General features: G+C 37.4%; 1 protein-coding gene across 1 annotated transcript in view; it reads left to right on the forward strand.

The window, feature by feature from the left end:
• GRM7 (glutamate metabotropic receptor 7) overlaps positions 1-23,879 on the forward strand; it is a 774,864-nt gene that overhangs the window by 319,182 nt on the left and 431,803 nt on the right. The window contains exons 3-4 of the mRNA XM_033210519.1: positions 7,574-7,715; positions 14,672-14,826. Of these exons, the coding sequence (XP_033066410.1) occupies positions 7,574-7,715; positions 14,672-14,826 (297 nt within the window). The remainder of the gene's footprint in view (positions 1-7,573; positions 7,716-14,671; positions 14,827-23,879) is intronic.

The raw sequence follows: 23,879 nt of genomic DNA on the forward strand, positions 1-23,879 counted from the left end.
GTTTTTGTTTTTGTATTTACTCAGTTATTTTCTCTTAAAGTGAAAGTTTAAGTTGCTGATTTTAGATGTTTCTTCTTTTCTAATATAAACATTATGCCATGTTTCCATCTAAACACTGCTTTAGCTGTAACTTACAAATTTTGATATATTGTACTTTCATTTATATTTAGCTCAAAATGTTTTTAAATTGACCTTGACACTTCTCTTTGACCCATGGGTTATTTGGTAGTATATTGTTTGATTTCCAAGTGTTTGGAGATATTCCTGTTATCTTCCTGTTATTGATTTCTACTTTGATTCTGTTATACTCTGAGAAAATACTTTGTATTATTTCTATGCTTTAAAAATGTTTTTTGTATGGCTCAAAATACAGTCTATCTTAATAAATGTTGGATTTGTGCTTGAAAAGAATAAGTGTGTTTCTGTTGTGTGGGTTGTCAATTAGGTCAAGATGATTGATAGTTTTGTTGGGTGTTTATATGTTTGTTTGTTTGTTTTATTATTATTATACTTTAAGTTCTAGGGTACATGTGCATAACGTGCAGGTTTGTTACATATGTATACTTGTGCCATGTTGGTGTGCTGCACCCATCAACTCGTCATTTACATCAGGTATAACTCCCAATGCAATCCCTCCCCCCTCTCCCTTCCACGTGATAGGCCCCGGTGTGTGATGTTCCCCTTCCCGAGTCCAAGTGATCTCATTGTTCAGTTCCCACCTATGAGTGAGAACATGCGGTGTTTGGTTTTCTCTTCTTGTGATAGTGTGCTAAGAATGATGGTTTCCAGCTGCATCCATGTCCCTACAAAGGATGCAAACTCATCCTTTTTTATGGCTGCATAATATTCCATGGTGTATATGTGCCACATTTTCTTAATCCAGTCTGTCACAGATGGACATTTGGGTTGATTCCAAGTCTTTGCTATTGTGAATAGTGCCGCAATAAACATGCGTGTGCATGTGTCTTCATAGCAGCATGATTTATAATCCTTTGGGTATATACCCAGCAGTGGGATGGCTGGGTCATATGGTACATCTAGTTCTAGATCCTTGAGGAATCGCCATACTGTTTTCCATAATGGTTGAACTAGTTTACAATCCCACCAACAGTGTAAAAGTGTTCCTATTTCTCCACATCCTCTCCAGCACCTGTTGTTGCCTGACTTTTTAATGATTGCCATTCTAACTGGTGTGAGATGGTATCTCATTGTGGTTTTGATTAGCATTTCTCTGATGGCCAGTGATGATGGGCATTTTTTCATGTGTCTGTTGGCTGTATGAATGTCTTCTTTTAAGAAATGTCTGTTGATATCCTTTGCCCACTTTTTGATGGGGTTGTTTGTTTTTTTCTTGTAAATTTGTTTGCGTTCTTTGTAGATTCTGGATATTAGCCCTTTGTCAGATGAGTAGATTGCAAAAATTTTCTCCCATTCTGTAGGTTGCCTGTTCACTCTGATGGTAGTTTCTTTTGCTGTGCAAAAGTTCTTTAGTTTAATGAGATCCCATTTGTCAATTTTGGCTTTTGCTGCCGTTGCTTTTTGTGTTTTAGACATGAAGTCCTTGCCCATGCCTATGTCCTGAATGGTACTACCTAGGTTTTCTTCGAGGGTTTTTATGGTATTAGGTCTAACATTTAAGTCTCTAATCCATCTTGAATTAATTTTCGTATAAGGAGTAAGGAAAGGATCCAGTTTCAGCTTTCTACTTATGGCTAGCCAATTTTCCCAGCACCATTTATTAAATAGGGAATCCTTTCCCCATTTCTTGTTTCTCTCAGGTTTGTCAAAGATCAGATGGCTGTGGATGTGTGGTATTATTTCTGAGGACTCTGTTCTGTTCCATTGGTCTATATCTCTGTTTTGGTACCAGTACCATGCTGTTTTGGTTACTGTAGCCTTGTAGTATAGTTTGAAGTCAGGTAGCGTGATGCCTCCAGCTTTGTTCTTATGACTTAGGATTGTCTTGGCAATGTGGGCTCTTTTTGGTTCCATATGAACTTTAAAGCCGTTTTTTCCAATTCTGTGAAGAAACTCTTTGGTAGCTTGATGGGGATGGCATTGAATCTATAAATAACCTTGGGCAGTATGGCCATTTTCACGATATTGATTCTTCCTATCCATGAGCATGGTATGTTCTTCCATTGTTTGTGTCCTCTTTGATTTCACTGAGCAGTGGTTTGTAGTTCTCCTTGAAGAGGTCCTTTACATCCCTTGTAAGTTGGATTCCTAGGTATTTTATTCTCTTTGAAGCAATTGTGAATGGAAGTTCATTCATAATTTGGCTGTTTGTCTGTTACTGGTGTATAAGAATGCTTGTGATTTTTGCACATTAATTTGTGTCCTGAGACTTTGCTGAAGTTGCTTATCAGTTTAAGGAGATTTTGGGCTGAGACAATGGGGTTTTCTAAATATACAATCATGTCATCTGAAACAGGGACAATTTGACTTCTTCTTTTCCTAACTGGATACCCTTGATTTCTTTCTCTTGCCTGATTGCCCTAGCCAGAACTTCCAACACTATGTTGAATAGGAGTGGTGAGGGAGGGCATCCCTGTCTTGTGCCAGTTTTCAAAGGGAATTTTTCCAGTTTTTGCCCATTCAGTATGATATTAGCTGTGGGTTTGTCATAAATAGCTCTTATTATTTTGAGGTACGTTCCATCAATACCGAATTTATTGAGCGTTTTTAGCATGAAGGGCTGTTGAATTTTGTCAAAAGCCTTTTCTGCATCTATTGAGATAATCATGTGGTTCTTGTCTTTGGTTCTGTTTATATGCTGGATTACGTTGATTGATTTGCGAATGTTGAACCAGCCTTGCATCCCAGGGATGAAGCCCACTTGATCATGGTGGATAAGCTTTTTGATGTGCTGTTGAATCCGGTTTGCCAGTATTTTATTGAGGATTTTTGCATCGATGTTCATCAGGGATATTGGTCTAAAATTCTCTTTTTTTGTTGTGTCTCTGCCAGGCTTTGGTATCAGGATGATGTTGGCCTCATAAAATGAGTTAGGGAGGATTCCCTCTCTTTCAATTGACTGGAATAGTTTCAGAAGGAATGGTACCAGCTCCTCCTTGTACCTGTGGTAGAATTCAGCTGTGAATCCATCTGGTCCTGGACTTTTTTGGTTGGTAGGCTATTAATTATTGCCTCAATTTCAGAGCCTGCTGTTGGTCTATTCAGGGATTCAACTTCTTCCTGGTTTAGTCTTGGAAGAGTGTAAGTGTCCAGGAAATTATCCATTTCTTCTAGATTTTCTATTTGATTTGCATAGAGGTGTTTATAGTATTTTCTGATGGTAGTTTGTATTTCTGTGGGGTCGGTGGTGATATCCCCTTTATCATTTTTTATTGCGTCTATTTGATTCTTCTCTCCTTTCTTCTTTATTAGTCTTGCTAGCGGTCTGTCAATTTTGTTGATTTTTTTCAAAAAACCAACTCCTGGCTTCATTGATTTTTTGGAGGGTTTTTTGTGTCTCTATCTCCTTCATTTCTGCTCTGATCTTAGTTATTTCTTGCCTTCTGCTAGCTTTTGAATGTGTTTGCTCTTGCTTCTCCAGTTCTTTTAATTGTGATGTTAGAGTGTCCATTTTAGATCTTTCCAGCTTTCTCTTGTGGGCATTTAGTGCTATAAATTTCCCTCTACACACTGCTTTAAATGTGTCCCAGAGATTCTGGTATGTTGTATCTTTGTTCTCGTCAGTTTCAAAGAACATATTTATTTCTGCCTTCATTTCGTTATGTACCCAGTAGTCATTCAGGAGCAGGTTGTTCAGTTTCCATGTAGTTGAGTGGTTTTGATTGAGTTTCTTAGTCCTGAGTTCTAGTTTGATTGCACTGTGGTCTGAGAGACAGTTTGTTATAATTTCTATTCTTTTACATTTGCTGAGGAGTACTTTACTTCCAAGTATGTGGTCAATTTTGGAATAAGTGCGATGTGGTGCTGAGAAGAATGTATATTCTGTTGATTTGGGGTGGAGAGTTCTATAGATGTCTATTAAGTCCGCTTGGTGCAGAGATGAGTTCAATTCCTGGATATCCTTGTTAACTTTCTGTCTCCATGATCTGTCTAATGTTGACAGTGGAGTGTTGAAGTCTCCCATTATTATTGTATGGGAGTCTAAATCTCTTTGTAAGTCTCTAAGGACTTGCTTTATGAATTTGGGTGCTCCTGTATTGAGTCCATATATATTTAGGAGAGTTAGCTCTTCCTGTTGAATTGATCCCTTTACCATTATGTAATGGCCTTCTTTGTCTCTTTTGATCTTTGATGGTTTAAAGTCTATTTTATCAGAGACTAGGATTGCACCCCCTGCTTTTTTATCTTTTCCATTTGCTTGGTAGATCTTCCTCCATCCCTTTATTTTGAGCCTATGTATGTCTCTGCATGTGAGATGAGTCTCCTGAATACAGCAAACTGATGGGTCTTGACTCTTTATCCAGTTTGCCAGTCTGTGTCTTTTAATTGGAGCATTTAGTCCATTTACATTTAAGGTTAATATTGTTATGTTTGAACTTGATCCTGCCATTATGATATTAACTGGTTATTTTGCTCGTTATTTGATACAGTTTCTTCCTAGCCTCGATGGTCTTTACATTTTGCCATGTTTTTGCAATGGCTGGTACCGGTTGTTCCTTTCCCTGTTTAGGACTTCCTTCAGGGTCTCTTGTAAGGCAGGCCTGGTGGTGACAAAATCTCTAAGCATTTGCTTATCTGTAAAGGATTTTATTTCTCCTTCACTTATGCAACTTAGTTTGGCTGGATATGGAATTCTGGGTTTAAAATTCTTTTCTTGAAGAACGTTGAATATTGGCCCCCACTCTCTTCTGGCTTGTAGAGTTTCTGCCGAGAGGTCTGCTGTTAGTCTGTTGGGCTTCCCTTTGTGGGTAACCGGACCTTTCTCTCTGGCTGCCCTTAAGATTTTTCCTTCATTTCAACTTTGGTGAATCTGGCAATTATGTGTCTTGGAGTTGCTCTTCTCGAGGAGTATCTTTGTGGTGTTCTCTGTATTTCCTGAATTTGAATGTTGGCCTGCCCTACTAGGTTGGGGAAGTTCTCCTGGATGATATCCTGAAGAGTGTTTTCCAACTTGGTTCCATTTTCCCCCTCACTTTCAGGCACCCCAATCAGACGTAGATTTGGTCTTTTTACATAATCCCATACTTCTTGCAGGCTTTGTTCATTTCTTTTTCTTCTTTTTTCTTTTGGTTTCTCTTCTCACTTCATTTCATTCATTTGATCCTCAATCGCTGATACTCTTTCTTCCAGTTGATCGAGTCGGTTACTGAAGCTTGTGGATTTGTCACGTATTTCTCGTGTCATGGTTTTCATCTCTGTCATTTCATTTATGACCTTCTCTGCATTAATTATTCTAGCTGTCAATTCTTCCACTCTTTTTTCAAGATTTTTAGTTTTTTTTGAGCTGGGTACATAATTCCTCCTTTAGCTCTGAGAAGTTTGATGGACTGAAGCCTTTTTCTCTCATCTAGTCAAAGTCATTCTCTGACCAGCTTTGATCTGTTGCTGGCGATGAGCTGCGCTCCTTTGCAGGGGGAGATGCACTCTTATTTTTTGAATTTCCGGCTTTTCTGTCCTGCTTCTTCCCCGTCTTCGTGGTTTTATCTGCCTCTAGTCTTTGATGATGGTGATGTACTGATGGGGTTTTGGTATAGGTGTTCTTCCTGTTTGATAGTTTTCCTTCTAATAGTCAGGACCCTCAGCTGTAGGTCTGTTGGAGATTGCTTGAGGTCCACTCCAGACCCTGTTTGCCTGGGTATCAGCAGCAGAGGTTGCAGAAGATAGAATATTGCTGAACAGCGAGTGTACCTGTCTGATTCTTACTTTGGAAGCTTCCTCTTATGGGTGTACTCCACCCTGTGAGGTGTGGGGTGTCAGACTGCCCCTAGTGGGGGATGTCTCCCAGTTAGGCTACTCAGGGGTCAGGGACCCACTTGAGCAGGCAGTCTGTCCGTTCTCAGATCTCAACCTCCATGTTGGGAGATCCACTGCTCTCTTCAAAGCTGTCAGACAGAGTCTTTCTCGTCTGCACAGGCCTCTGTTGCTTCCCCTTTTGTTGTTTAGCTGTGCCCTGTCCCCAGAGGTGAAGTCTACAGAGACAGGCAGGTTTCCTTGAGCTGCTGTGAGCTCCACCCAGTTCGAGCTTCCCAGCGGCTTTGTTTACCTACTTAAGCCTCAGCAATGGCGGGCGCCCCTCCCCCAGCCTCGCTGCTGCCTTGCGGTTCGATCGCAGACTGCTTTGCTAGCAATGAGGGAGGCTCTGTGGCGTGGGACCCTCCCGGCCAGGTGTGGGTATAATCTCCTGGTGTGCCCATTTGCTTAAAGCGCAGTATTGGGGTGGGAATTACCAGATTTTCCAGGTGTTGTGTGTCTCAGTTCGCCTGGCTAGGAAAAGGGATTCCCTTCCCCCTTGCGCTTCCCAGGTGAGGCAATGCCTTGCCCTGCTTCAGCTCTTGCTGGTCAGGCTGCAGCAGCTGACCAGCACCAATTGTCCAGCACTCCCCAGTGAGATGACCCTAGTACCTCAGTTGAAAATTCAGAAATCACCGGTCTTCTGTGTTGCTTGTGCTGGGAGTTGGAGGCTGGAGCTGTTCCTATTCGGCCATCTTGCTCTAGACTAAGTTTTTTTTACCTGTCTCTGTCCCTGGATCTTGTGCCACTTGCATGGCCATTAGGATTTTTCTGTAAATATTTCCTCTATCCTTTTCATCGATGCTGGCTTTTAAGTGTGTTTTATAAAATGCTAGATTGAGGAGCAGCTGCTAAGCAAGAAGCAGGGAGGTAAGATGTACACACATTGCTTAGGAAACTGATGAGTATTTCTCCATCTTGAAATTCATAATGCCAGTGAATATCATACTGGCTCTGACAAATTTGGAGTTAACACATCTCTATTCCTCCCTTTCCCTAACATAAAATGAGCAATACTAAATACTTTATCAGATTTTTGAGAAGGTAAATGAGATAACATCTGTAAAACACTTGATGACTTGGGCACATAGTATGTTGTCAATAAGTGTTTGGTACCATGATTTACTATAGTTGTTCTTGGTTTTAGTTTATTCCATTTATTCCACTCGAATTGATCTTTAAAAATAGAGATGGGTGAAAAGGGAAAAAAAATTCTGGGAATGCAAACACCACAGAAGTCACAGAGATACACAGAACTTTACCTGTTCCAATTTCTTTATTGTAGTTTCCTTTTCGTAGTGTTAGTAAGGGGTATTGTATTCAATTCAAAAACCTTTTTCAACCTCGCCACTTTTTCTTCCTATCTAAACCTACCTCCTCTGAGGTAATATCATTGGTATTGCTGGGAATAATTAGATATTTGTAAGTGTACTATAAAGAGAATATCACGCAATACCATGGAAAGTGCATTAGGTATGAACAACATCTCAGGACTCAGCATGATGTCTTATGCCATCCTCGCTTAGCAACAGCATCAAGGAAGTATTGTGTATCCAGGATTCAGAATCTCCTCATCTACCTTCTTTGGCTGCTTTGACATCTCTGTGGAAACATTCTTGACACTATGTTTTCTTTTCTTAAACAGGTGGACTCTGCATTGCCCAGTCCGTGAGAATCCCCCAGGAACGCAAAGACAGGACCATTGACTTTGATAGAATTATCAAACAGCTCCTGGACACCCCCAACTCCAGGGCCGTTGTGATTTTTGCCAACGACGAGGATATAAAGTAAGAATAACTGGTGACATTTGTTAATATGCATGTTGCAACTTTAGGAGAAAGATTAGGCTGCTGGCTGTGACAGGAAAAGTTAGCATAAGATCAAAGCTGTAATCATACAGCGGCAAAGTCTGTGCTTGCCTCTACCCCAACACATATAGTAGTAGCATGTTATGGTCATGTATTTTCCCTCTGTTAGCAAAATAAGTATTCAATTATTTGTAAAAACAGAAAACTCTAGATCTTTTAAAGGTGTTTTATTTAACATTTTTTCCAAATATATTAATAACAGACTTTTATCCAAAGAATGGTTCTCTTAATGTAAAAGAAAATGTCTTAAAATTCTGGTTTTATTGCTAGTGCCTTATCTTCACTATGTTCAAATCAAAAACTTGTCCTACCTCTACATTCTCCAATCCACTTTTTCTTTTTTCTTTTCAGACCTTGATCCTTCTTGGACTCAAAAATCTGCTTGTAATCTTGACTTCCTTTTTTTCCTGGTTCCTTGTATTTTTGGCCAAGCCACGTACAAGCAAGCTTTGACTTGTTTCCACAATGTAAATGTCTCTTGCTTTTTTTTCTGATCACGACCAACCTGGTCCACAGTCCTCATTTTTAGAATATTTGTTTTTATAATCTTTATTTTTAGAATAAACAGTAAATAAACCTGATTACAAAATTTAAAATAAACGTATAATTTCCATCTTGTCCCACAGCTAACAAGTCCTCTCCAGGTACAATAGCTAATTAAAAGTTTCTTATATATCCTTGTGGAGACATTCTGTATATATGCTAGAGGGATGTGCTGCTTGTTTTTACACAAATGGTAGCATATTATGTGTATTCCTGTTCAGCATTTTGTTTATCATTTTATCATGGAGATCACTGAATATCAGTACCTATACATCTATTCAGTCTTTTCAATAGCCAGGCAGAATTTCATTTTACATAGGTACTGTAATTTATCTAACTGCTCCCTTATTGACGTTTAATTTGGATTACAGACTATTGAAATTATAAATAATGCTGTAATTAACTTCCTTTTGCACAAATCTGTGTGTATAAATATAAATAGAAAAATATGTTAATCTATAACATATTATGCAATATATAAATTTGTAATGTGATAAAATGTAACATGCAAATATGCTTTATATATATCATAAATATTTATAAAATACATTTCTATTAAAAAATTTCTAAGACAAAGATATGTCCCTTCTTAAAAATATATAAATATTGTCTCCCAGAGGAGTCATGCCAATTTATATGTCCATTGATGTGAAAGAGTTATTTGTGTTTTAAATCTTTGTCTATCTAGTAGTTCAAAATTATATATCATTGACTTTGAGGTGAATATCTTTTATTCAGTGTAAAGGTTTAATGGCCTAGACCCTTAAATTCCTGCTTGGATTTTTCAGTGTCTTTACCACCAGGGTCTCCAACCTGTCTCTCTCCCTGCTTTGTGTATTCTGGACACTGCCCCTGAATCAATCCATCTCCTAGTATAAAGCTCTGACCACAGGTGTGGTGGCAGGGCTGTTAAATGGAAAGAGTTTTGAAGTTTTAAATGAGGATTATTTGATCCTTAGATAATGAGCACTGTCTGACCTTGGGCAAGTTCCTCCCACTGCCTTCCAGGTTCTTTAGTCTTCAAGTCTCCTACCAATAAAATGAACATCCTTTAGAGTTCTTTTTCGGGTGATCTGGCTATTTCACCTTTCTAGTCTTATTCTATTCCGAATTCCCTCACATTTTGCTACTGTAGGCACAGTGCTGTGGTATGATCTCCCTCCCAATTCTGCATGCATTCTTTCACCCTCTCTGGCCCATATTTCCTTCCCCGCTTCATCACCTCAATGCTATCTCTAGTGCTGTCCTCTCAGGGAAGATTTTTCTGATCAATGTCACTTTGGAAAATTCTTCATACTAACTCAGTTTCATTGTTATGCGAATGATGTCATTTTTATTGTTGGATTGTTTAATGTCTGTATTTTTCACTAGTTTGTAAACATTAGGGCAGAAATGATGCCTCTTTCGACTTGTTTTTGTATTCTCAATAACTCAGAGGCTCAGGACGTAGTAGAAGCTCAATAAATGGCATTGAACAAGTGAATGAAATTCCTAACCTAATACTTCATATTTAATAATTTAACAATAAGCTTCTTTTTTTCCTGAACTTCGTGGTGATTCAATATGTGGGCTTATTTTTACAATTTAGGCCTCATCTACATTTATCCAATTCTCCATCCAAAATGCATAACTCTGACCCTCCAATTTGTTCTGATTACTTCTCCATCATGGTCTTTACTCATGATGTTTTTTCTCTCTTTATCTGTCTAACCTATGTCTCTTCTTCAAGGTCTATTTCAAGCATTCCCTTCTCCATTTTGGAAGAACTGATCCCGATTCTGATCATCCCTTAAATGTATTTTTTCTCTCCTTACAAAATTATCTTATGGCATTTTTTCCTCACTTTGTATTTTAGGTATCTATGAGATTTTGTTTTCATAATACTACTCTTTCTGTTCTGGTACTTTAAAAAAAATCTGCTAATACCCTTCTTATTCATCTTATAAGTCCTTTTAACACCTATTTTACACTTTTGCTAAATATGTAATACATTGATAAGATATGGCCTCATGTTTATTTTTAAATAGATTGCACAAGGCACATAAAAGATGTACGGCAAATAGTTCTGGTAACTAATTGGTTATAATACTCTTGACTTGCAGGTAGTGTGAGTTTTTCATATTTGGATATAAACTGTATATAAGATGTTCAATAATTATGCCCATTTTTTTGCATTAGACTTGTGTGTTAAACATTATTATGTATTGTCATTCATAATAGTGATGACAATAATTATTCTTGAGCACAGTACTAAAAGCCAACAGCATATAAAAATTTCTTCTAAAACGTCATCTTAAACACAGTGTCTGAATTGTACTGATAACCCATAATGTTACATTATTTCTTTCTTCAGAAGATTTACATTGTAGATGGGAAAATTTGAGGTTTCTTGGAACATTAACTTCAAGTACTTTGTCAGAGCGATAGCAGTGAGAAGACATTAATATCTAGATTTTAAAGCTAAGTGCTAAATCAGTCATGGGTATTGATAATTTGGATTTTAGACAAGAGTGGATTCTTTTTCTGAAATAATTTATTCTAATTATAAAAGGAACACATGTTCATTGTAAATCCACTGGGAAATAAAGATTTTTTTTATTTTTTTTTTTTTAATAAAAGGAACTGTTACATTTTACTTTGCCCCCAGTCTGCTAGAAAAATTAAAGGTTAAGGAGAATAATCATAAACAATAATTTTAAATAATCTTCTATAAAACCTGCAGTTCCAACACTCAGAGATAACTACTAATAAATTTCTAGTTTAATTTTTGCAATAAGTTTTTTATACATACACAAATTTTCTCCAACAGAATAAAGATCACAGAGAATTTTATCATTTTTTGCAATTCATATTACAGATTAATCATTTCATATCACGAGTACTTTTAAATGCTTTAATTATATTCTTATAACCTCCAAATTTTATGTTAATATAGTAAACTGAACATACTTTTGTGTTTGTATCAGTTTTGACTTTCTTTTCCTGTTTTACTTGGCTTATCCCTACCTTTTTTATCCTCTTCAAACTTCATCAGCACCTCCCCAAACTTGTTAATAAAAATTCTATGTCATTCTATATTTTCTGTGCCTTGATATGATTCTATGCTTTTAACTCTGCATATATACACATGTACAGGCAATTTTTGGCCAGCTTTTATTTTGTGAGAATTAAATATTTTATCATGTATTTAATTTTAATTTTCTTTTTTAATGTGTAGTATCTAGTTTGATACCTTGTGGAAATCAAACTAAGTACATTTGTAATTGCTCTAGAACTCATCCTTTGGGTGTATTGTCATTTTTTTTTAACCGGTTTCCCATCGCTCTGTATGTAGGTTAACCCAGTAATGAACAAACATTTTGACAGCATCTTTGATCATTTTTGGATACATTATCAAAGTGGTATCTCTAGGCCAAAAGCATAAATATTTGATCTATTTTTATGAAACTAATACATAAAAAAACCAAAATATGACTAAAGTACTTTTGATGCAAAACATTAATCTCCTGTTCCATCTCACCACACTTTCTGGTTCTGTTCTCTTTTGGCAGTTACTTTAACTCTTCAAACTGTTTCTTCTGGTTTTATCTGCGTAATGCGTACATGTTGCAATTTTTGAATTATTAATTTTAAATATCTAATTCTTATGTTAAATATAACATTTCTATTTCTATAGTCATAATATTCTATCAGGTTTTAACAAAAATCACTATTTACATTATTGTGATGATATAAATATGATGCACTACAGCATCAAGTATGTTTTCTATGGTAGTTGTTTTTCTGGAAAACATTTTGTTGTTTTTTGGACTTAAAATGACAATCTTCATACTTTGATGGTTATCTTTAATACTTTTTCTATTGTTGTCACTTTTCTCCATATATTCATATATAAGATTATCTGAGTTGCCTTGTTTTTCCTGAATACTTCCTTCCTGAAATCTCCATCATTCTGTTTTAATCTTGATCAGTTATTATCATTTGAAGAGTTTCTTCCTCTCAATCTCTTTGTTTTACCACTTCCTTTTTTTCCGGATCCTAACTGAATTTTATTCTTGATTTATTTCCTCATTTTGCTGGAGAATATCCTGTAGCATTTTTTTTTTTTAAGAGTAAATTAAGGGAAAACTTGTTCATATATTTTACATCTAAAAATGTTCTCATTCTGCCTCTACCCTTAATTAGTAGTTAGGGTGGTAAAGTGTGACGTCATATTTATTTTTATTAATAAATGCATCATACCTAGTAAAGAAGTGATTTACAACAAATAGCTGTGGTGACTAATGAGTTGCAGAACTCTTAACTTATAGGGAATTTAGGGTTCTAATTGTGGATGGAAAAATCTAAAAGAGCTACTGAACAAATATGCAAATTCTATTTGTGTTGGGATTCTTTCTGTGTTAAATATTAAAATTTTAAAGTCTTTTTTTGTCAGAATTTTGAAGCCATTGTGCCATCATCCATCTTTTTTTTTTTTTTTTGGCCCCTTGAGAGGTTAATAATATCGTTTCTTATTTTTTTTCATGTCTTCTCATTTTCTCTTGAAGAGCTTTTAAAACATTCTCATTATTTACAGGGATCTTATATTTCATGACATGCTTGATTTTCCTCCCATTATGCAGCTGGGTTTTTAAATTTGAAAACTTGTATTTTCAATTTTTTGGATTTTTATTTATTAAAAATAATATTTAAAGATTTACTCTATTTTCTCTGTACATTTTTTTTCCTCTAAATGTTAGCTGGATATAGGTCTTCCTGGGTTGATTATTGATAAGAGGAAAAATAATTTCATTTCTTGTTATTTATTTTCCAACTTTTTGTTGCTTTGCTTTCTAGAGAATTTTCTGTACTTTATGCTAATGTAATTTTCATTTCATATTTTTAAGAAGAGCTGTTTCTTGTTATTTTTTTCTGATTATCTTGTTCTTGATTACAGATATGATCATTCTCATTTAAATGTGTTTATTACTTTGGTTTTTTTCCATATGTTATCTCTGCTCCACCCCACACATTTCCTTTTCCTTGTTAATTTTTCTATTTGACCATGGAGATTTTCCTCAATAATGAGTGTCTTCTAGCAATTCACATATGAGTAAGGCAGTAAAAAGCTCTGTGCCCATGGGCAGTGCATGACAACTGATGGGGTTGCCAGGGAATCAGATTGACCATTCCATTAGAGGACTTCTTTATAACAATATCTAGAGTCTACTTTCAGATATGCATCAGATTTTTACAGAAAAATTGTTTTCTACTTGGGATAACATACCCCTAGTTCCCAGCATTTTGTGAGTAGAAGTTTAAGATTCCTAGAGTGTCTTAACATTTCAATTTCTATTATACTGACTTTTAGTCATTCCATCCCAGCCCCATCTCCAGGTTTAACACGCCATCTCTTATCCACCTTTTACCATTTTGGTGTTTACAATATCGGAACCTATTCCCTATGCTGCCTTTTTTTTTTTTTTTTTTTTAAGAAAACTGTCATTTCCTGCCCAGAAGAAAAAGAAATAGAACTGGCCTTTGTCTCCTTATTTACAATCTTTCACCCAATGTTCCTGCATTTTGCCCTGTAGCTATGTAGTGCCTGATACTCCCAAGTCCCGAGAGACAAACAAACCCCTTACCTGCAGTCTTACCCACCCCAAAGGGGCTTCAGTTGTAGCTTTTTCTGTTCTACAAATAGAATTACATCTCATTAATCCTCAATCCCCTCTTCCAAAAATACTATTGTAATAACTTTTTCATTAATAACTATTTTCCTTCTTTCTTTTATTTGCCCTCATTGTCCTGATGATGTATATATAATATTTTCAATCATACACAAGTTACAAATTTTTCATGTTTAACATGGAGTTCTATTTATTTTAATAAATAATTAACATGTTTAATTCATAATCATATTGCTTTTCAGAGATAATATATACCATCAGCAGTAAATGAGAGTGCTCATTTCTCCAGTCTCAAGCCAAAACTCTTAAAGCAAACATTTTGGCCAATATGAGAAATGAATTTGGTACCTTGGTCTAATTTGCATTTCCATCATTTCTAACATATGTAAATATGTGTCTTTACCTTACTGGACATTTATATTTCTCTTTTTATCTTTTAACGTTTACTATTACTTGCTCATGTTTCTCAAGATGCTTTATCTTTTTTATTATTGGTTTACAAAATATCTTTATATATTAGAGATATAAATTCTTTATCATGTTTTTTGCAATTATTTACTTTTTGAGAAATAATAGTACCTTTCTTTTTGCTGACTGTTAATATACATGGATTCAGCTGATGTTCTCTATCATTAATATAACTTTCCGTATTTCTTTCCACAGGCAGATCCTTGCAGCAGCCAAAAGAGCTGACCAAGTTGGCCATTTTCTTTGGGTGGGATCAGACAGCTGGGGATCCAAAATAAACCCACTGCACCAGCATGAAGATATCGCAGAAGGGGCCATCACCATTCAGCCCAAGCGAGCCACGGTGGAAGGTATGGGTTTAATCAGCAGTAGGTTTGCTGAGAGAGGTTCTGGTGCCGTGCTGAAGGTCCAAGCATGTGATTTTTTGAGGGTTTGGCATTTTTGCCAAACTCATGTGGGGTTGTTTCAAACTTATAGCCATGAAATACAAATGAGGCCACACACCTGGTTTGTTCTTTTAGTTGAAATTCCTCTACTAAAAAAATACAAAAAATTAGCCGGGCGAGATGGCGGGCGCCTGTAGTCCCAGCTACTCGGGAGGCTGAGGCGAGAGAATGGCGTAAACCCGGGAGGCGGAGCCTGCAGTGAGCTGAGATCCGGCCACTGCGCTCCAGTCTGGGTGACAGAGCGAGACTCGTCTCAAAAAAAAAAAAAAAAAAAGAAATTCCTCTTTTGTGGAGATCATATTATTTTCATAATATCATGATTAGCAAACATTCTTTCTTTTTCATTCATGCCACAGGAGCTTTCTGAGAGGAGAGCATTATTGTTAATAAGTAAAATAATAACATATCCAAGTGTGTATAAGTGAGCTACATTTTCCAAGAGAACACTTTCTCTTTGCAATGCATCCATTATTTCCTTAGCAGAAGAACTACAAGAATCCTTTCCCCCCTTACCTGTCAAGGTCCCTTCCAGCTCAGGGAGGCTGTAATGCAGCACACCACCTCTCTCAGGCACCAGCATCCCCTCACCTTCCTAGGTCGCTTTTGTTTTCATTCTGTCCTTCTTTTGCCTTTCTAAATTTATGCCTCTTTCTTTGCCTTCCTTGCTACTGCAAAGGTACTTAGAGAGGCAAAAGTAGGAAAGGGTGTCTGTTGCCACCCTGTAATCTAACAAAATTTGCTGATTATAAGTTATGTTATTCTTTAATTTGGAAACAAAAGTTATTTCTAAAAGTAGACACTGTGTAAAGAAAAAGGGACTCCTCTGCTGACAGCCTGCTTTGTGTTCCTTTTCTGATGGGCCATGTCTCCAAAGATTCTCTAAAACATGCTTTGCACATTAAAAAGAACTCTATCCTCTCACTCAAAAAGGGATCAAATATTTGCATTTTCTATTCTCTCTCCACTCAAATCTAATTAATTAGTCTTCTCAGAAGGCTGCATGTTCTGTGTAGGCTTTTTAGACAAATCAGGTTGTGGTTGTCACTGTTTCCTTTCTGTTATCTGGAGAAGGTAAAGATCCCATGAGTCACCCATGTTTTCACTGGGAGGCTTTGAATTAATTTCATTCCCCAATACATATCCAGAAAAGATTACCTGTCTTACAACCCAGAGCAATGCATTTGCAGATGGGTTGCAAGAATAAAGGACAATATTTTAACCTTCTCCACTCCTTGCTGTGGAAAAGCTGTGTATCTTCTCTGTGCCTTGCTCAGTGCTAGGAGTCAGGAAAACAAAAGATGAGGACTCAAAATTCTCACCCTCAAAGCACACAGACCTGAGTGCAGGTGTCAGAAGAAGCAGAGACTACATGGGAACCATTGTAAATACAGTATGGAGGGCACAAAGAGAGAGTTACCATGGAGGCTTTCCTAGGGTGGTGATGTTGTAGTTGGGGAAGATATCCTTGGATGCAAGAAGTGATAACTGGGACAAAAGTTCCGTGGGAGATGCAGAGAAATGAAGGAACAGAACACATTGGGGAATATACAAATAATTCATTCTGCAGCACTGTCCTGCACTCCTGCCTTCTTGAAATCCTTCCAGTTCTTTAAGAATGTTCCTATTTACAAGACACTGGGGAGACCCTTTCCTCTTCTAGAGTACTAATCATTGCTATGCTATTGGGCTGATTGACTTCTATTTATTTTGGGGGGTCTCATCTTAGATGTTAATTTTTCATGGGAGCTATCTGTGACCATCTCACCCCAACCAAGTCTGGGTTAGAAGCCCCTTCCATTCCTTCTATGGCATCCCACAAATCTCCTACTGTTGGAACTCCTACTGTTTACTTGTTTCTGTCTAGAAATATCTCTATTATGCACCATCTTACCCCAGCACGTGGCTCTTTGCTGAAAGTTGTAGGTGCTCAAACACATTCTTAAGTGATTATGTATCTGGAGTATCTGGAGGGATGGAGGAATTGCAGATAATATAAGGACCTGGCACAAAATCTATTTGAAAGTGGGCCAGAAGTTGCATTGCAAAGGGTCTTGAAAACTAGACTAAGGAGTTTGTACTTTAGCTGAAAATCTAAAGAGCATCTGAGTGTGTCAGATGTGATTGTGGGGGCATTGGAAGGATTACAAGCTCACTCAGGTGACTGTGAGGACGGGTGAAGGGCAAGAGTTGGGGGAGATTCAAGGCAAAGGAAGAACTTTCAGGGCTTCAACTGAAGTCCTCTCTTCCTAGGCTGTAGATGCCATGTAGACACAATGCACATATTCCATGACCATTAACCCCTGATGCCTGACATTTTGGGGAACTTACTGGGTCATCTCAAAGGTTTTATAAATTATTGAGAGAAAATACTATTTTCATGTAGATATAGAAATATACAACTTTACAAAATCAAAGAACAGCATCATGAACTAACAAAATAAAAATTAAGATTCCAAACAATGACATTGGAGAGCAATGTTAAGAAAAACAATATTAGAATGTGATGGAATTGCAACAGTTCATATGAAATTTTCTAATCTCACCTGGAGAAGAGTGAAGATTTTTTGTGGCCATGTACAAAAATGCTGTGGCTTCCATCTAGCCATATTGCCTAGGTGCATTTCTTACAAAGAGCAACCAAGTTTTGTTCACTTTCATAGCAGAGAGAACATTAAAATAGTGGCTATGCATTTACAGTGTCACTTCTATGAAAGTAAAAAAAAAAAAAAAGAGAAGAAGAAATGCATTCAGTTGTGCCAAAGCTTCTGGGCAAAACTATGAAATATCTAAAATAAAACTATAAATGGAGTATAGCCTGTATGGGCAAGTAAGTTTTCCTATCCTTCCCTACAGTCATTTGCTTGTTTTCTTGTCTGTTTCTTTTTATCTTTTTCCTGTTTTGCGGATGTTTCATATTGAATTATGCTGGGCTAGAATATTTTTCAAATATTCATGATACTGCTACATTCCTATATCTTTGACTGTATTGTATAATGCTATACCCTCAGATGTAAGTGAAAAGCCGATCAGTAATCTACCTTTTTTTTTTCCCTTTAGATCCATGTCATGACTATGTTCAGCAAACATCTGGATTTTTGGCTGGCATTTTTCTGAGTATGCATCAAAATAACCAGAAATTGTGTGAAACCAAAATGCTGGCAGATTTATTGCCTCTTTGAAAGTGGCCTTTCTATTCTATCTGTACTTATTCTCCATTTATGGAAAAGGGGAACTTCAATGTTTCTTAAACAAAGGTGTAATTTTCCCCCTTTCGATTTAATGATGAAAGGAGCCAGTTTCCTGGAGGGGTGGCTGCGGTCCCGCTGGCTGCCCAGTGTTTATGGGAAATCTGGGGAATGTCTCTAGAACTTGGCAGCACTCCTCCAGCTCCTGAGCCAAAACACTTCTGTAATTTTTAGTTTGTCTGCATAGTCTGATGAGCCAAGGAATCCCTGGCATTTCCTCACTCATATGTTGCCCCATTAACTAGACTCTTAATAATCCTCTCCAGCCTCCAAGGAATCCGCAGAGTACTAACGGCCCACGTTGCCTTCAACTCTTCATCCTCCAAAGTGCTCTGCTTCTCTGAGAGTGGGCTGTCCTAGGCATCCTCTAATTATGGCCAACAAGGGTCATGGACCAGCATCTTTTCATCTCTTCCATACTCATTAACATTAGGAAGCTAGTATAATGAAAGGTAGATTTTCAAAGCTAACTATAATGACTCTTACAATTGGTGATGATTTTCAAATGGGACTGTGGAACAGCTTGGTTCATGAGTTAAATCTGCAATGTATGTAGGAGTAGACAAAAAATACCCTGGACCCAGCATTAAAGAGCTAACTTTTTAAAAAATAATAATGATTTTTACTTGCGATTGAATGAATTATTTATTTTTCCTAAAACTGGAAAGATCAAAGCTGTGAAGATCTGAACTAAAATATTTCTGGCTCCAATTTAGATATGCCCTACGTTAGCTTCCCTTGATTACCTGCAGTGGTCCACCTGTGTCACAGGGTTTTTCTGGGTGAATGAGAAAAAAACAAAATATTGCCTTGAACCACAGTGCTGCTTCTAAACAGTGCATATGCGTTTTGGCCCTATCACCTTGTTTGATAAGAGAGCGGTGAGATACTACATGATAAACCTACACTCCTGCTATCTGTGGCAGAGTGAGTTTCTGTCTCGTGCAACTACTTGAAAAAATATAGTTGAACCAAAACTACTTGAAAATATGGTTGAAGGCTTCCTCACGGTCCTTTGTTCAACTTTATATGGTTTCTGAGTTATATCCTATCCAAATGCCATTTATTCTGTATCATTACCACTCTTTTTTCTCCCTTCCCTTATTCCTCTCTCATGAGATCTCTGCATTCTTCGAGCCTCAGTATACACCTCATCTACCCTTCCCTGCTTTCCTTCCCTCATCATGGCAGCCTTGTTCCACGTCTCATCCCTTCAGGCATGCTGTGTCTATTCCACTTTGAAGCATATGTCACATATAATTAGTAACTCTTTTTATATATCAAGGTTATTAAGTAGGATCTAAATGATATATTTATCCTTTATGAACAAGTCCTAGGGGTCAGGAATACAATAGTAAAGAGAAAAAGCTTTTTAAAAAAGATAGATTCAAATATACCTGGGAAATGGTGATGAACTATGTGGTCATTCTCCAGAAATCTAATTGAGAATTGAGAAGAGCTTTGAGAGAGAACTTCTTCTACAGGAAGAATGATAAAATGAGCCAGACCTAATAAGTAAGTTTTTATTGTCAAAAGGAAAAGACAAACTTCCCTATTCCAAGGCCAGCATGCATTGGACTCACAGGTGAAATCCCGCAGGGAACAGGCAGACAGACCTACGTAAAGGATCTCAGTCTGATAGGCTAAACTACATAGTGGCAACAGATAGGCTCCCAATGGACTAACAGAATGCATGAATATTTCTCACCCATGTAAAGTCTTCTGTGGTTCTAGGAGACTTCCCAGGGCATTTATCCTTCCTGTATTTGTTCCGCAATCTAGACCATCTCAATCTTATGGCACTTGTGTTTCTCTCTCTCTCTCTCTCTCTATATATATATATATATATATTTTTTTTTTGAGATGGAGTCTCGCTCTGTCACCCAAGCTGGAATGCAGTGGCGCAGTCTTGGCTCATTGCAACTTCCGCCTCCCGAGTTTAGGTGATTCTCCTGCCTCAGCCTCCCTGAGTAGCTGGGACTGCAGGCATGTCACGACACTTGGCTAATTTTTGTATTTTTAGAAGAGATGGGGTTTCACCATGTTGGCCAGGCTGTGCTTGAACTCCTGACCTCAAGTCATCCACCCACCTCAGCTTCCCAAATTGTTAGGATTACAGGCGTGTGCCACTGCACCCAGCCTCAACACATTCTTCTTTCACCACTGTACAGCTTTGGAAAGAGAGTAGTAGATTCACATATACTACTCACAAATGCTTTTACCTATAAGAAATATCCATGATTTCTCCTCCTCTATCATTAACCAATAACAAAGTCATAGCAAATTTTCTTTTCAAGGAGTTTATGAAAATAAAGGAGAGCTGAATATTGTTAAATCTCAAGTCCTGCCTCCCTCAAGCTCTGTTTAACGAAAATCTTTGGTAGCATTTAGGACATTAGCAGCAGTGCTTACTTTCTAACAGAGGGCAATCAATGATGAGAGATGCCCTGTCCCCTACCTTGCCACAGATGTCTGAACAGCTCTGACACCATATGTGCTGTCTTGGCAGCAGTGCAAAGGAGGGGCTTCCAGGTTCAGTAGAAAACATGTTACTTGGCAATGTCTTAGCAGTGCTACTGTGGCCAGAAGATCTCAGAGGAAGAAAGCAGTTCCTCAAAAGGAAGGGAGATAACCAGTGGACTCATTCGAGAGAAGTATGTAGACACCCTTTGGGGACATACTGCAAGAGCCATGTGGGAAAGTGTCCCTGGGGCTTGGTAGGGTATAGTGATGTTATTAGATTATTCCTGCAGAGTGTGGCTGGGTGAAATTCCAGTTACCTCAAGGAGGCTGTGGATTTGTCATTTGTGACTGATGTTCTCGACATTCTCTTGGCCTTTTAGATAAGCAGAAAGCTTCTCCCAATATGTTGGTTTAAAATGTCACATGCTGACTTACCCAGCCTTCCCTGCAGTTAGAGGATGAACAGGTGACTTAATCCTGACTATTGGGATGCATGATGACATTATCTCAGGGAACTTCATAGAGATATTTCCCTCCCTTAGGGAAAAAAAAGTCATGTTAATAGGACAACTATATAACATTTTATCCAAACCAGAACACCTTAGAAGTAAAAGGGCCATAAGCTGTGATTGTCCCAGCCAAACCAGGGTATGCAGTGACCCTTCTCACATGGGAAACTCCTGTCTTCTCCTCCTGTTTTTGTTTTGTTTTGTTTATTTATTTATTTTTTTATTTTCTGAGTCTCACTCTGTCGCCCAGGCTGGAATGCAGTGATGTGATCTCGGCTCACTGCAACCTCCATCTCCCTGGTTCAAACAATTCTTCTCCCTCAGCCTCCCAAGTAAGTGGGATTTTAGGCGCCTGCCACCATGCCCAGCTAGTTTTTGTATTTTTAGTAGAGATGGGGTTTCACCATGTTGGTCAGGCTGGTCTCGAACTCCTGACCTCAGGCAATCCACCCTCCTCAGCCCCCCAAAGTGCTGGGATTACAGGTGTGAGCCACTGCACGCAGCCTGTCCTCCTATTTTTAATGTTATCATGTGAGGACAGGACACTTGGAGCTTCTGTAGCCATCTTCACAGAAAGGAAATATTAATACTGGAGGAAGGCAGAAAAGAGAGATGGAAAAAGGAAAAAGCCTAGGCCCATGATGGCTTACTTAAGCTATTGAACCAATCCTCGAATTATCTACATTAGTATTTGTTCTTATGTGAGAAAAATCACTGTTATCTTTAAGCCACTTGTAAGCTATTTTGTTATATGTAACCCAAGGTATTCTTAATAAAATACCTCTCTTATTCACCTCTGTATACCCAGCCCTTGAATAATACCTGTAAATTAATGAACTCTCACAAAATATCTGTTGAATAAATGGGCTCTACAAAATAATGATTTTTTAAAAATATGAACTATAAGTCTTATTACTATAGAGTGAAAGTTCAGATAGCTTCAAAACAGATTGTTACCTTTACTATTAATATATATCCCTATATTTATCACCACAGGAAATATTATTTTGGTAAATTTCTATTATAAAGTGAAGCTATTTCGCATGCCTTTTTTATAGAAATTATGAACTATGTGAAAATATCCATGCAAGAATTGTCCCTAAGGGAAAATATAAACTAATGAAAGCTTTTAAAATCATGAAGTCAGTATAGCTTGTGGTTAATGAGTGGCAACAAAGTTGTAAAATGGAGAGAGAGAGGCAGAGAGATTGAATATTTTAAACAAATACCCTTTGTATTGAAATTAGAAATGTATAAATATTGATATCCTAAATTTTAATTCTAAAGAAGAAAAGCAGAATGCCACTGTCTTGTTAAAACATTTCTCAGGTCTAGGAAATTTGACATCAATGATATTATTGGAGGGTTTCATCGAATAAGCACATCTGACACTGAGTAGATTTTTCCCTTAAAATAATTTAATACCTTGCAGCTTAAAATCATGAGTTTCATGTGACCCTTGCCCAACTGAGAACTGATTGTGTGGATAATATGCTCAGGAGTATAAACTGGTTCATCCAACTATGTCAGCAGCAGCTTTCTCCCTAAGTTATCATATCCACATTGTAATATTCTATCCCTCGTCTTTCTTCCTCCCCCTAAAAATTGATTTCACTGTCATCACATCATCATTGGCATCTCTATATATTGCAAAGTGATAAGTAATGGGCTGTTGGATAGGGAAGATAACATTCATCCAGTTTTCAAATGTTAACTGTCAGACCTGACTATGGTCAATTGCTGGTGACCATAAAACAGAGATCTTTGCTAACTTATAAATTTACACTCTAGCAGAAGTAGACAGATGATAATCAATAGGCACAATAAATAAGTAAATTATGTACAATAATAGGAGGTGGTAAAAGCTGTAATTTCTACTCTTTATTGATATTTTTTATTTTGGTCATATCTTTTTTTCCTGTTTTCCCTTAGTTCTTTGTCCATGGTTTCCTGTTGCTCTTTGAGATATTTAAGATAGTTGATTGAAATTCTTTGTTTAGTAAGTCTAGTGTCTGGGCTTCTTAATGGACAGTTTCTGTCCATTTTTCCTCCCTTTTAATCAGTTGTATCTTCCTATTTATTTGTATTTTTAAATTTTTCTGTTGTGAAATCCTTGGCATTGGAATCTTATGATGTAGTAGCTCTAGAAATAGGATTTTCCACCTTCCCTTTAGTATAATGTTCTTGATTGTTGAAGGCTACATTCATGTTTGTTTAGTGACTTTTCCAAACTATTTCTGCAAAGATTGTATTCTTTGTCATGTGTGATTACTGAAACCTGTTTTTTTCACCTTATACTCAACCAGTGTCTTGTCAGAGTTTTCTCTAAATGTCAGGACTATTAGAAAGAAAACAAAACAACAACAACAAAACAAATCACTCCCAGTTTTTGCTGATTGGCCTTGTGCTGGGACACTCCGTCAACCCTTAGTTAGGTCCCTCATAACTCTGCCTTATCTTTCACTTCCTGCTTGCACTGACCTAGGTCAGTCACCAGTGAAAGCTTAAGGTCTTCTCAGGTCTTTTCTGAGTGCACATCCTGCCCTGGACATGCACATGGGTTTCTAAATTCTCTATTATACATAAGTAATTTTCAGTGCCCTCATTTTTCAAAAGAACTCTTTCCAGCTTTTTCTCCTAGGCTTAATGCTGTATATTGCATGCGTCAACTCTAATCCTTTGCCCCAGGTAGCTGTGGGTTTTTCATTCACCTCACAGTGTTTTCAAGCAGTGCCTCCCT

Source organism: Trachypithecus francoisi, unplaced genomic scaffold (genome assembly GCF_009764315.1).
Source record: "Trachypithecus francoisi isolate TF-2019V2 unplaced genomic scaffold, Tfra_2.0 Lachesis_group0, whole genome shotgun sequence".
In the NCBI taxonomy this organism is placed as follows: domain Eukaryota; kingdom Metazoa; phylum Chordata; class Mammalia; order Primates; family Cercopithecidae; genus Trachypithecus; species Trachypithecus francoisi.